This window comes from Lathamus discolor, chromosome 2 (genome assembly GCF_037157495.1).
Source record: "Lathamus discolor isolate bLatDis1 chromosome 2, bLatDis1.hap1, whole genome shotgun sequence".
NCBI classification, from domain to species: Eukaryota; Metazoa; Chordata; class Aves; order Psittaciformes; family Psittacidae; genus Lathamus; species Lathamus discolor.
The window spans coordinates 136515882-136529242 of NC_088885.1; the positions used below are offsets into that span (position 1 = coordinate 136515882).

At 44.0% G+C, this 13361-nt stretch overlaps 1 protein-coding gene across 2 annotated transcripts; it reads right to left on the reverse strand.

Annotated features, from left to right (window-relative positions):
* Window positions 1-832: 832 nt before the first annotated feature.
* TP53INP1 (tumor protein p53 inducible nuclear protein 1) lies at window positions 833-12484 on the reverse strand. 2 transcript variants are annotated; one of them, XM_065668623.1, is made up of 5 exons: window positions 12389-12484; window positions 9112-9395; window positions 8269-8617; window positions 6603-6636; window positions 4170-4271 (listed from the first exon to the last, which is right to left on the reverse strand). In XM_065668623.1, the coding sequence occupies exons 2-5, from the start codon at window positions 9221-9223 to the stop codon at window positions 4254-4256; spliced, it is 513 nt and encodes a 170-aa protein (XP_065524695.1). In that variant the 5' UTR covers window positions 9224-9395; window positions 12389-12484; the 3' UTR covers window positions 4170-4253. The 2 variants fall into 2 exon arrangements, with proteins under 2 accessions (XP_065524694.1, XP_065524695.1); XM_065668622.1 differs by lacking the exon at window positions 6603-6636 and having other exon boundaries at window positions 833-4271.
* Between the last annotated feature and the right edge of the window lie 877 nt (window positions 12485-13361).

The following is a 13361-nucleotide window of genomic DNA, read 5'->3' on the forward strand; positions in this document are numbered from 1 at the left end:
CAACTTCACAGTAACATCAACCAGCTCCTTCACCAGCCATGAATGTGTCCCATAGATCTGGGTATGTCCCACCTCTAAGCATTTAACTTAATCTTTCTTAACTAAGGGTTGATAGTCCTTGCTCTAGCCTTTCCCACTGGCCTCCTGGGCCTGCAATTCCCAAAGGCTGGTCTTACCAGTAGAGACCCAGGCAGACAAGACTGAGTACCTCAGCCTTCTCCCTGTCCCTTTGCCATGAGAACTCCTGCCCCATTTAGCAGCAGGCCCACATTTTCTCTGATCATCTTTTTGCAGCTGACATGCCTGGGGATTGCCTGTTGTCCTCCACACTCCCTGCCAGGTTCAGCTACAGACCGCTTGGAACTGGCTTCCCTAAACACATCCCTGAACATTTGCATAGGATGCTTATCTCCTCACAATCCCTGCCTCCACCTCTTGAACGTTAACATTTCTTGATGGCGCACAGCTGGAGGATGATAGACAATGAGTATGAGTTGAAACAACAGAATTTCAGGCAAGAGAAGCAAAAACCCTCCCCTTAGCACTTGCACACCTGAAGTGGCAATGTGTTTTTATCTGTTTACCTGCAGCACTTCTCCATGTGGATCAGGAAACACAGCAGCTGGCACAAGTGTGGAACACTACTTAAACATCATCGCTTTATCAGCAATGCACACTGCTTCTCTGAAAACTTCTGTGCTAGAGGCAAGCGTTCTCTAGCTTGTACCCATATAGTCAGTACTTGTATACTCAGTACTTGCACCTAGCACACCTGAACAAGATGCTCAGGCATTTGGGTTGATTGATGCGCAATATAAAAGAACAGACTGAATTTTTAATAGGCCATTTTTTATTGAGAGTTAAGATCATGTTTCCCACAATGTGCAGAATGCACTATGAAAACAAAATACAGAAGATCACTTTAGTAAATACACACAGGTTAAGCAATGCTACTTTTTGGCAAAGTGCTGTATCTTGTTTTTCAGCTTGTGTTATAACTATTAAAAATAAGAGCCAGACATTCTTCCATATCAAAAGAACTGCTACAAATAGAGAAGTGGCTCTGGAGAGAAGCTGCCATATATGCATAGACTGATGTACAGTATTAATCCTAACTGAAATGTCCCTTTTGAATCTTCAAGTTTGCTGTGTAGAAGGCACAGTTTAAAATGCAAATCTGTCTATTGACCAATACATACGAAAATACAGTTTCAGCAAGATTCATGAATATCAATCAATATAAGACAGTGCAAGGCCTCCACTTTTTACAAGAACACACACTTTAATACAAGTCAAAAAACCATAAGAAGCCACACAGCTTGCTATTAAAACAGAAAACCAAAACAAATCTATTTGCCCAATAGCTCCAGGCACAAAACAGGGCTAGATCAACATAAATACGTAAACCACATTAACAAAAAGCCATTGATGCAGTACTATCTCACACAATAATATGGTGTCTAATATTACAAATTGAGAAGCACAGCTTTGTGCAACAAAATAGTTTATATCCTGAAAGATATAGGTTTTCATCACCAGAAAGTCATCTAGTAATGTAGTATAAAAAGATCAGTATCTCCCAATTGTAGGAGCAGTCTAAAGTTGCACTTACTTGCCTACTGAGAAGAACAGTCCAAGGCTCTCACTGTAATGCCTGGGAGCCTTATACTCTCAACTCCCATCTCCCTGTCAAGAGTTAAAGGATTACTTAACTCCTAACACAGGGAGGTGGACACTCCATCTTCCTTCATTTCACTTTAAGAAAATTAAAGCTGAAGGAAAGTAGTTACTTTTATATAAAGAGAAAAAAATACAGGAAAGAGAGGAATTTTCCTGAGCTAGGAAGTTGGCAGTGAGAAGGAAGTTAAAACTGGGCAAAAAGCTGGAGTGATAAAAGCAGACAATCTGAGGCAAGTAAGAGTATTCATGAACAGATGAGAGACTGATGAAACTATAGCTATTTGCAAACCAGAGTGTTTGGACCACAAAAGAATTGCTGTATGGGCACAGGCACATACTGCTGAAAACACTAACAAAAATCCCTATTTTGGAAACTTATGATGTGACCAATTCTGTTTTCTTTCACTGTGTGTGTGAATTTAATGTATCTTAGAAAAAAAAGAAAATAGAGGAGACTAGTGTATCCAGGAAAGCACCTATTGCTTTTACACACTTAACTACTGTCAGCATCCCCTTGCAACAATCTTAACTAACACCAGTGAAGCAGCATATCTGCAGTGAAACAGAGGTTATAAAAGCTATTTCCTGTATACTAAGCATGTTCCACAACAATTCCAGCTGCAGAATGTGTAAGAGTACCCTTACATCAAGGTCAATTTCAAGTTGTTGGGGTTTGGCTTCAATGAATTTGAAGCATTTGGCTGAATCTAAAATACTTCATAGGTCTAGAACAATTCACATTATTGATCTGATTTTAAGGACTCCTCACATGACTCCTTATACTAGCTTTCGTATAAGGACTACTGGAAGACATTGTTGAATGTAATGTTAACACTTTAATGCCCTAGGCACTAAACACAAGTTAAAACCAGTAAGTCACATTAAGTACTGACAGAAAGGGGGATAAACCTACTGATACTTCCCCTCTTTTTTCAGGGCAGATTTCTGCTTCCTCACCTCCATAGGCATTTAGTCTACTTCCCAGATTGATCTATCAGGGCTCGGCATGCCACATGGCTGCTTTTAACAAAGAGTGTGTACTAAACAGGTGAACTTCGTGTTCTGGGTTTTTCAAGTGCCTGCCAACTTCCAAAACATGTTGTACAGTGTTCTTAAGAAAATTACTTGTTAGTTTTGAATGGCTTTTCTTTCCTGTTGCCCATGGAATTGCTATCCAGTTCTTCTGCCCCCAATGGGCTAAGGGAATAACACTGCCAGTCTATCTCCATTTTTATACACCCTGTTATCTCTGTGTTTAGTTCTCTAAGACTGTTTTTCAGCATCCTCTTATCCCTGCCACACACTGCCCTTCATTTCCAGTCACAATTAACTTGGACTTCATTTTGAGAGAGAGAAAGGGAGAAAATTTGAACTAATAAGACCTTCCTTCCAGCTGCTTTTGAGCTGCACTAAGTATGAGACAATTTAACAGCAATTAGCAGCTCAGAAATAGCTATCCATCAGCCTGACTTCTTTAAAGAGCAGTCAGCTACTGATGGGATTAAAAGAAGTTGGTACACCTTTTCCTCTAAGTAGACTAGATATTAAATGAAATGGGATAGGGGAAATACATCTTTTAAAGACAGAAAGAATAAGAGAAAGGGAATAAGAACCCAAACTGCACCAAGTAAAACCCAGTTCAGCTCTGTGTTGTGCATCTGCACTTAACCTATAGGCCCACTTTTCCTTCCACTCCACTGTGAGGTACTACATCTGTAACACCAGTGCCATACCCTACTGCAACAGTATTAGGGGGGGACATTTAACCCTTTCTGATACCCATATCAAGTACCCAACACACCTACACAGACTCCACTAACACAAGTAGGTACTAGGCAATTTACATTAGACGTCCTTCTTGTAACAGTTCAGCACAGCTACCCACTGGCAGCTATAGTATGCCTTTGTTAGAAAGTAATCATATATGCTGAATACAGACAGATACACAAGCTGTCAAGTTCTGGTCATTAAAGAATATATCTAACCTCAAATTTTCTAACTCCACTTTGATTAACATAAAATGTAACTGATTTCCATCTCAGTTAAGTGTCTTTAAAAGACCAACTAAGAACCCATCTATAGATCATAGTTTATAAAACAGCACACAAACTACCTTAGTGATAGGCTTCCAAGACACTGATATTTAACATCAATGTCCAGGACTTGCTGCAAGATGCTGCGATGTCTGGAAATTTAGGTATCATTTCAAAAGAATGCAACTCTAGTTACAGTTGTGTTGGAGGGATTGACAATCAGCTTCGGATTGACCACACTTACCTACGCATGGAAACAAGAGTAACCTAAAAAACAATTAGACCATAGATTAAAACCACAAAAGCCATCAGTAATTGAACTGACGCTGGCAAGGCTGGTGAACAAACAGTCCGTTGTGCTTGATTTGCCGAGAGTGGCAATCCCTGGTGAGGTTTTGGCGACGGAGACCATTTCTGTTGAGATAATGTCTTTCATTATGTTCTTTTATCCAGTGGCTAGGACGAAAGCTCTTGTTTTTTTCCAGAAAAGCTGAACGAGTAGCAAGAGCTGCGACGTAGCAGTGAACACGCTGCCCTGTTTCATTTTGGGCTTCCAGTCTAGAAACGTAACAAGCAGGTATCAGCCATTACTGAGGAGCATTGGAAAGACATGCAAACTATACAGGGCAGAACAGGGGCATCAACATCCAGCATTTCAAAGGAGCACTCTTATTCTACTGGACAGAGATTTGGGCTGAGGCGAGGTCAAGCCAGGAAAGCCACACTGGTAAGCAATGTGTAGTGCTTCCAACTCACTTTTTGTGAGAGGGCACCAATATAGCCTTTGGACTTCTGGTGTCCCATACCACTGAACCCTTCCTTCCCCACCCCACTTCCCTAAGCCCAGAATGCAACATCGATCAGAAATGTAAGGCAATGTGTGTCACACTGCTCCAGCTTTAGAAGACTTAGAGTTGCTCACTAGGCAAAGTTTGGTTTAAGAAAAGTCATCTTGAACATAAGTGGTTCAGCCTGAAAACAGAAGCACACCAATAAAAGCGTGTTTGGATTGCCAGCCACACAAATAAATCCAAACAATGTTTGTGCAGAGGAATGGGAAAGATAGACCAGTTGTGACACACACAGGAAATAACTCAGAATGATGGCTCTTCAACCAGCCCTTCAGATTTCATGAGCAGAAAGCCAGCAGTTTTGGCAAACCCTTCCTCCATCATGCACTAGTGAAAAACAAACCAGCAGCCTATGCAAGCAGGGACTGACATACTGAGAAAGGACTTCCCTACTTGACAGAACAATCACTGGTGTTTCCTGAAACTTCCCAAGAAAAGCTAAAGATAGCCTGGCAGTTTTAAAAAGCAAAGCAACTCTGAAGCCTGAGCTCCACACTGGTGTGAGACCAGTGGCACCAGAGCTGCTTGCCTTCTCTCTCCCCACCCAGGACACAGTGACTTGCTGTCAACTCGGTGCTGCTCAGAAAAGATGCCTACAAGACCAGAAGCTTGCTAAGGCATGAGCAAGAGGTCTCTTGGGAAGTCTGCTTGTCAGCTCTAGCATGCCTACTCTAGAGTTTCTTTTGGAAGAGCTGAACTTTCAATTATCATATGATGTCTCTGGTCTGCCAGGCCCATGGTACACCCTTATAGCCTTGCTCTTGAGGGGCTGCAGGTGCCTGGCAGAGAAGTGAGCTCTTCTGCTTCCCCAAATCCTACACTGGAGCTAAATACTCTGTCAGCTCTTCTATTCTATGATTTTAAACACTCAAATCCACTTGCTTTTGGCTCCTTAGGTAACTTGACATTAACTGAAGCCTACAGACTCCAGAAGAGCTGTGTGTGACACACTGGTTTTCTCCTATTCATTCACTGGATATTGTCCTAAATCTAACACTTGTAATATGAAGCAAGAAATGAGCAAATAACACAACACAAGTCAATTCACAATGCCTTGTAAGTACTTTCTATGCAGATTACACCAGTTTAACTTTGATCAGTGCTGGAAGTACAGCTCCAAGTGAAGCCTTTCTGGGGAGAGCTTAAAGAGCTAGGAAACCACACCAAACTTATTAGGATGGGAAAGATAGACCAGTTGTGACACACAGGAAATCATCCTTTATTTCCTAAGCATGCCCTTGCTGCATGTTATTAACTAGCAAAGAGCATCAGCTGCTAATACAAAGTGGTGTTGTTTGTTATGGAAAAACATGACTAACCTGAAGAACATGGGGGAGTTTATACAACATGCTTTTGCTTCGAAAGGAATTTCAAAGGAACAGATAGATTTCCTTCTTTTGTGGAGGAAAAACTTGCTGGTTGAAGATATTTAAACTTTTTGCCCTTTTATCAAATGCCCTCCCAGCACCAGTCTGCAAAGTAACACTCTTCTACTTGTCATCTTAAAGTGGAACTGGGATGGCAGAGGTCGTGTGAATTAGCTAAAAGGCCACATACTCTTCCAAAACATGGCATTTTGCTATCTTACTGGTTGCCTTTGGTAGCCAGGCACTAGTGAGCCCTGAGAGAACAGGCCTAATGAGCCTGTTACTGTACTGCTCCATCAATACTATCAAAATGTAATTTTAGAGGGGCTGTACCTAAAGCCAGACTGCTCCACATACGTTCACTGCTGCACAGCCGGCATCTATTTTCCTAGAAAGCACACAAGTCCTGCTAGTTGCACTACAGAGCCAGACCTCAACAAGACAAATTAAAGGCTTCAGACCCCATCCCAATTAATATTTAATTACTTTTTTCTACACTTAGCATTTTGGCTTGTTAAAGCAGATGTAGTTAGGCTTGATCAAGTAACATCATTTGGCACAAAGGTTAGTCCTAAAACCAGTATTGTTTTGGCAGACAAGGCTCTAGAGGAAGCAGCATTGCTAGCAGCCTGATCAAACAAAAAGCACTGTCCCAAAACAGTAGTACTTACTGTGCCAGTGTGCCTTAAGCAGCTTTTCTTGGCCCTACAATGTTAAATGGCCAACCATTAAACCACTAGAGACTTCAAAACAGCTTTTGAAACTTACTGCATTATCAGTGTAATTGATATTCCCAGTTTCTGTAGTTCTACCTCAGCTTTAGACTTAAGTCTTGTGCTGGTTCTGCCCCCAAAAATAACACATACAAAAGCCTAGATCCTCTGATGAAGCAACAGCACAGAATTCAGTGTGAAGAAACTTATCACACACCAGCTAAGTTCAGCACACCTTTAGCTTCCCCACATGTTAAAGCAGCTTGACTGTACTGTATAATGTAAGACAGCATTCTTCTCCAAAAGGATTTATACCACCATCCCCAGTTCAAGTCACTGAGAAGTCAGTATCCAACTCTGTGTGTTACTCTTCACTGCAAACTAGTGTCTTTCACTACGGTAAGCCTCACAGCCTACAGTGCCTTTGCAGATTCCTTCAGGCCCTCCTTTTAAAAGGTGCTGTGTACTCATAACTTTCCCCAGTTTAAGTTAAGCTTGACCCTTGATGCCTAACACCACAAACTGCCATCCCAAAATAACTGTACAAATCCCCATTCTAAGATGAATGGTATCAGCACTATACTTCAATACTATACATCAGCATGTCATCTCAAAGTCACCTGTTTCTTTGAAGTACGAACTTTAAATATAGCAAGGAGCTGATCAGAAAAGTCAACGGGCATCTACATACAGCAGCTCTAGCACTACACTCATTTTCTCCTGCAGAACAAAGCTTAGTATACTACAATTTATTTTTTAATTGTTTCTAAGGGTAAGCATCAGATGGGACAAAAAGTCAGTCTTTGTTATTAACCAGGAAATCATAAAACACCCAATTACTTCCAAATCAATGAACACATGGCCAAGTGTGGAGTCAAAGTAAAGAAATACTCTATTTGTATACATCTACGTATGCTGTACTTGTATAGCTGCATATACTGGACAGTTGACAGAAGGGAAGCAGTGCATGGCAAACATGCCTCTGCAATAACTCCCCGTGGCCAGATTTTTAGGACCAAAACAAGCACAGCTGCTTACCTCACTAAAAGCAGAAGTCTGCAGTATGCATTTTTACCTCAAGGGGGCAAGTTTTGTGGAGTATTTCAGTTTGCTTTGTTCCACAAGCAACCTGTAGGAAAACTTAATCCTGGCCTAATCTACCACTAGGTTGGAGAACAAACAAATCCCCAAACTAAACCAGACTCCCCTGTCAGGATAATTAAAGTCCTATTTTCCATCTCATGAGGGACTGTTACCTAAAGTTCTGAAAAATACACATAGTCAGGAAGAGCGCAAGGTGCTTCCAAATCTATGTGATGAGGTTTAACTGCCACCAGTTTCAACAGGACCAAGTACATTCTGACAGGGAATAATCAAGCTCCATAAATATTCCTTGCAGTGTTAAAAAGGCAAATCCAAAGGAATCCTGACACGGTCATCTTGTGTAACATTTTTCTAAGCAGGCAGGCAGCCCTGACCCTCCTACCCACCTTGTGTAGTATTCATGCTTTATTCACCTGCTTGGAAATAAGCTGGAAAATTCAGTATTAAGTGTCTAAGCTGATCAAGTAGAAACCAGATATTTTGAGCAACAGAGCTCCCTGACAAGTGAAGTTGGACATACCTGGGACTACCTGGGCTGTGAAACTGCTCCTCTCCACACCCAGTCTCATTAAGGCTGTGACAGGTATTGTGGACAGCATACACAGACATGCTGGGATGCTCGATCAGGAGGTTCTCCATTGGACTGGTTTCCACTTTGATAGTGGTCAATCCACCTGCAGTAAAACATGGGGGAGGGGTAATAAACCAGCTCTCCTCCATGGGACATGACTCGAATTGGATGAAGCAAGACTCGCTGGCCTCTGGAAAGTGTTCCAAGGGAGATGGTAAACAAGAGAAGGCAGGCGAGCCATCTGTGTCCACTGCTTCGGCGATGTCCGCTTCCTCCGCGGAGCAGTTAGTGCAAGTGTCTGCCATTAGTCAGTGCAGAGGAACCCACGGAGGTTGTTGACCGCAGGAGGTTGATAACAACGCAGTTGCATAGAGTCAGCAATGGGATACAGAAAAAACAAAGAAACAGAAACAAACCCCTATTAGCACATATACAAGTTTTTGTATTTTTAGAAGCCAGGGGAGGGGCAGAGGTTGCTGCCTGATAAGCCATGCCAGACATGCAACACAACTGTTATCAGCAAAGCAATACAATTGCATAATAAGTCAAATATATTTTATCTGTACAAGTGGTTCTGCTGAAGCCTGTCACGCTTCTAAAGCTGACATAATTTTTCTCATAAGTTTACATAACATGTTTTAGTACATTTGGTTGGAAGACACCCTACACTAACCCACACTCATTTTATGCAGGTAAAGTTTCTCCCAAGCTACTGGTGTCTTTATGAGGAAGTAAAAGAAGTAATAGCCAGAGCAGAACAAAGGCAGAGCTTACATTTGACAGACATCTTACCTATAAAGTCAACCAGAATCCACTCGTCATCTTCTTTCTCACTGAACTCTGGCTCTTGGCTGGACAGGCTATCAATCTCTCCCATGAGCATGTTATTTAACCTCTGGAACATTACTAAGGCAGGAACAAGACTTTGGCTGGTAGGTCTTTATATCCAAGGTTCAAGGCACAGCTCACACTGTACTAGCAGAGTGGCATAGACTTGAGATTAAAGTGCATAGATGCTTTATCAGCTTACGTACAGGACATACAGAGGCATGTCTGGTAAACAGTTTATGTGAAACCTGCAAAAAAACCCAACAATGACAAGGGTCTTAATGACAAAGCAACAGGGAACAAACTAAAAACCCTCTTAGTGCAGTCTGAGATACCAGTAAGCATTTTTGCCTAAGAGGAAGGCAGCTTCACTGGCATTCACCGTTCCCTCCCGAGATTCATACAGGAAAAGCCTAGGTCTGTCCTTGCAGCTGAGCACCTTCCTCTTGATTCTCCTCCCTGAGCAAAGGTCTGCTCAGGTTTCAGTTCCCATCTTCTGGTGTGGGAGGAGAGGACTCCATGCAATATGCTCACTGCACAGGTCCTCCCTCAGCTCCCTGCCTGTCTTCCTCACAGTCAGAGAGATGCAAAGGGCACCTGCTTTCTGCTCTAGACAATGCAGCTCCTCCGTTGACACAGCCTCACACCTTGTCCAGGGACTCCTGTGAGGGCTCCCAGAGGTGCCCAAGGCAGTGTTTCCTCTCTTCCATCTCACACAGTTCAAGGACACTGCCTAGAAGTCAGCACAGTAGGAAGGCATGTCCCACCTTCATTGAGTAGTGTACTGTTCAAAGTACACCACTCAGTTACCAGTGCAATCATTTTGACTGCAAGTGCCCAACTAGTCATGTATGGTAAGCCTAAATAACAAGGAAAAGTAACTCATATACTTAATTATCTGCATGTAATTAGTCACCGTAAGCCTGAACTCTACATATGGCAGTTAAGATGAAAAATCCCATTAGTACAAGAAACTGAATATTCAAGCATGCAGATTTGCATGCTTATAGCCTTTGAATATTTATGCGTGAGCCAATAAATAGAAGCTATTAAAGTAGCTGAAAAAGTAAACACTGTACATGAAAAATATTCACCGATTTAACTACAATTCCACTATAGCAATATTTGAATTATCACAGCATGTCAGAATTATTACACATTAAATACCTGCTTAATAATTAAATAGGGAAGAAGATACACATGCAAGAGGGCACGAATGTCTGCACTCAGAAAAGGAGAGTAAGATACATTATACTAGACAAACCCAGCTAAGATAGAACACAAAGAGTATTATTTAAGGCCAGTACACCCTGCTTCATCCTATAACTCTCAGGCCACACCAAAGGATCATTTTAACCTCCTACATCACGTTATCCCAGGACACCAGACCCCATTACCTACTTGTTCAATGCAAAGACAAGCACCTGCTCCACATAGTACTGCTCCTGTAGACATTTACAAGCTACCTCCTCATTCAAACAGCACAAAAGGATAAGGGTAGCATTTAGAGTAGTCTTCAGAAGCAATGTGGAAAGGTACAGTGTAACTCAGGAAGTTATGCACTCTAGCTCTTCAACAGGATAATACAAAACTAGGAACAACTGGCTCAGATGCAGTAGAGATTATAGGCTGCCTTTTCAGGACCACACTTGAACATGAGCCATCTGGGCTCTCTAAGACAGCCACAAGAAAGATCAGAAGTGTAAAGAAAAATGATAAAAGTTCAAAAAACAGGCACAAAAAAGAGAAGGAAAAATTGAACAGTCAATTATGTGAAGAAAGAGGCAAACATTTATTCCCTTCTTCTACATTCGCAGCAAGCAGAAGTGGCTTTTAGCTGCAGTGAAGTTCAATTTTCAGTGGTTACTAGCAGGAAACACTTTTAACCATTAAGGTTGCTAAGCCCTGGGTGGGTTACCCAAGGAAACACCAAATGCCCACAGTGTTACCAAGCATCTTCTTAAGAAGGCTTGAGAGCCTCAGTTACAGCCAGAACTTGCCATAAGGATAAGGATATGGACTCTAAGTAGAAGCTTAAAGCCTACAGCTTTCCAGTTATCTTCCACATCTATCCCTATCTCTCTTTTGGCACTATGCCCCAGAACAAAAAAGTTCAGCTTTTCTTTAGACTGACTAGCAAGCCATGGCATAACTGCTGACCAGTGCTGGCAATGCCTCTTAGGCCAAGGCTGGAAATCACCTTCAGGCAGAAGCTTCCTTTTTGTTTGTGCATAGAGTGGAGCAAGACAAGAGCTCACACTCCTATATTAAGGCTCCACAGGCATCATAACATGAAATAATTAACCTCTAACGAGTGAGAGACCGCTGTTCCTGTTCCACAATTCCCTATAGTGGAACTGTTCCTGAGAACATAAGCTAAACAAACCACAGCTTGAACCTTAAATGTCTTTCTGCAGATCACAAGCAGCTTGTCCAATCTCCTCCTTCCCCCACTCCAAGGAGGATCCGTACAACCCATCTGAATCATTTAGAAACTGGTTGATGTTCCCACATCCTTTTGGACAAGTGCCCTTAGCACTGCCACACTTGCATGCTATTGCACAAGCCAGATGAGGACCAAGCAGGAACGCTGCTACCAAGGGGAGGCAAACGAGGCAGAGGCCCAAAGAAAGGTACACTGGCTGTTAGACAGGAACGATCAGCTGCAAGAAAAGATGGGACCAGAAACGGCTGACTCAGCCACGGTCGGGATGAAAAGGGTGTTAGAGGTAACACATCCAATGCACGCCAATATAACGTTGCACTAAAAACCCCTCAAACCCACTTTTTTCTTTCTGCCCCAGCAGAGGAGATGGGGCGCATGCCAAGCAAGAAAGAAACGAAACGAAGACACTCCCCGAAGCCTCCGCTGCAGTTCCTGGCTGCCGGAGCCCGGTGCCTTCCCCACAGCCGGTTCATGCCGCCAGGAGGCTCCCACAAGCCACTTTCGGCGAAGTCAACGGGTCACCCGTCCGAGCTCCAGAGCCCAGCCCAGCCGCTGGGCGGGGGGACGAGATTACCGGCTCGGAAAACGGGAAAACGCTCCCGGCTTCGGCGCTACCAGAGAAGGGACAAGCCAGGACTGAAGCCGCGCAGACGGGAACCCCGCCGCTGCTGCCTTCCACCGCCTCTCCCGGGCGCTCAGACCACAGGACACCGCTACACCCCGCTGCGATAAGCCAGAACACCGGCACCGTGCCCGGCCTCGGCCTTAGCCGCAGCCCCGCAAAGCCAAACCCACCTGAACCGCGCCGCTCCAGCCTCCGCACCCACCCGCACCGCACGACCCGCGGAGCCCTTTGTTGTGAGAGCAGCGGCGCGCAGCTGACGGCCCGGCCGCGCTGGCCCCGCCCCTCCCCGCCCCTCCGCCAATCGGCGCCGCTGGCGGCTGTCGCTAACGCACGTGACGGGCGGGAAGGCACGCGGGGAGGCGTGGCCCCGCCCGCCCCGCCCGCCCCTCACCGCTACAGGCTCGGGAGCAGGGGAGCTAGTGTAGATAAACCACTTACAAACGCTGTAGTTAGACATGGAAATTAATTAGTAATTAAATAGGCACCATCTTGACTTATGGAGGGGGTTGAGCAGAAAGGGGTCTGCAAAGCTCATCCAGTTCTACCGCGCTGCCATGGGCACGGACACCTTCCACTAGACCAGGTTGCTCCAAGCCCCATCCAACCTGGCCTTGAACACTGCCACGGATGGGGCAGCCACAGCTTCTCTGGGCACCCTGTGCCAGTGCCTCAGCACCCTCACATTAAAGAACTTCTTTCTAATATCTAATGTACATCTGCCCTCTTCCAGTTTAAACCCATTACCCCCACGTCCTATCCCTACATAACCTTGTAAAAAGTTGCTCTCCAGATTTCAAGGCCCCCTTTGGGCACTGGAAGGTGCTCTAAGGTCTCCCCAGAGCCTTCTCCAGGCTGAACAACCCCAAATCTCCCTGTCTTCATAAGGAAGGTGTTGCAGCTCCTGTGATCATCCTTGTGGCCTCATCTGGACTCACTCCAACAGGTCCATGTCCTTCTTGTGTTGGCTCCCTAGAGCTGGACTCAGGACTGCAGGTCCAGTAGGCTGAAGCCTGTTAGCTGACCTGTAAAGATCCCAAGTCAGATGTCTGAAGCCCTATCATACTTGTGCCTTAGGTCACTTACCCCATCCACTCCCTGTTTTTCTTTAAGGAAAAGACAAGAGGCAATGAACAATGAACACAA

What these genes read in the sequence shown, in the direction of transcription:
- TP53INP1 (XM_065668622.1), bottom strand. Translation starts at nt 9,223, where the DNA reads ATGTTCCAGAGGTTAAATAACATGCTCATGGGAGAGATTGATAGCCTG. An exon ending in GATTCTGGTTGACTTTATAG is followed by an intron (nt 8,618 to 9,111) that starts GTAAGATGTCTG and finishes GACTAATGGCAG; the next exon opens with ACACTTGCACTAACTGCTCC. An exon ending in CACAGCCCAGGTAGTCCCAG is followed by an intron (nt 4,272 to 8,268) that starts GTATGTCCAACT and finishes TTACGTTTCTAG; the next exon opens with ACTGGAAGCCCAAAATGAAA.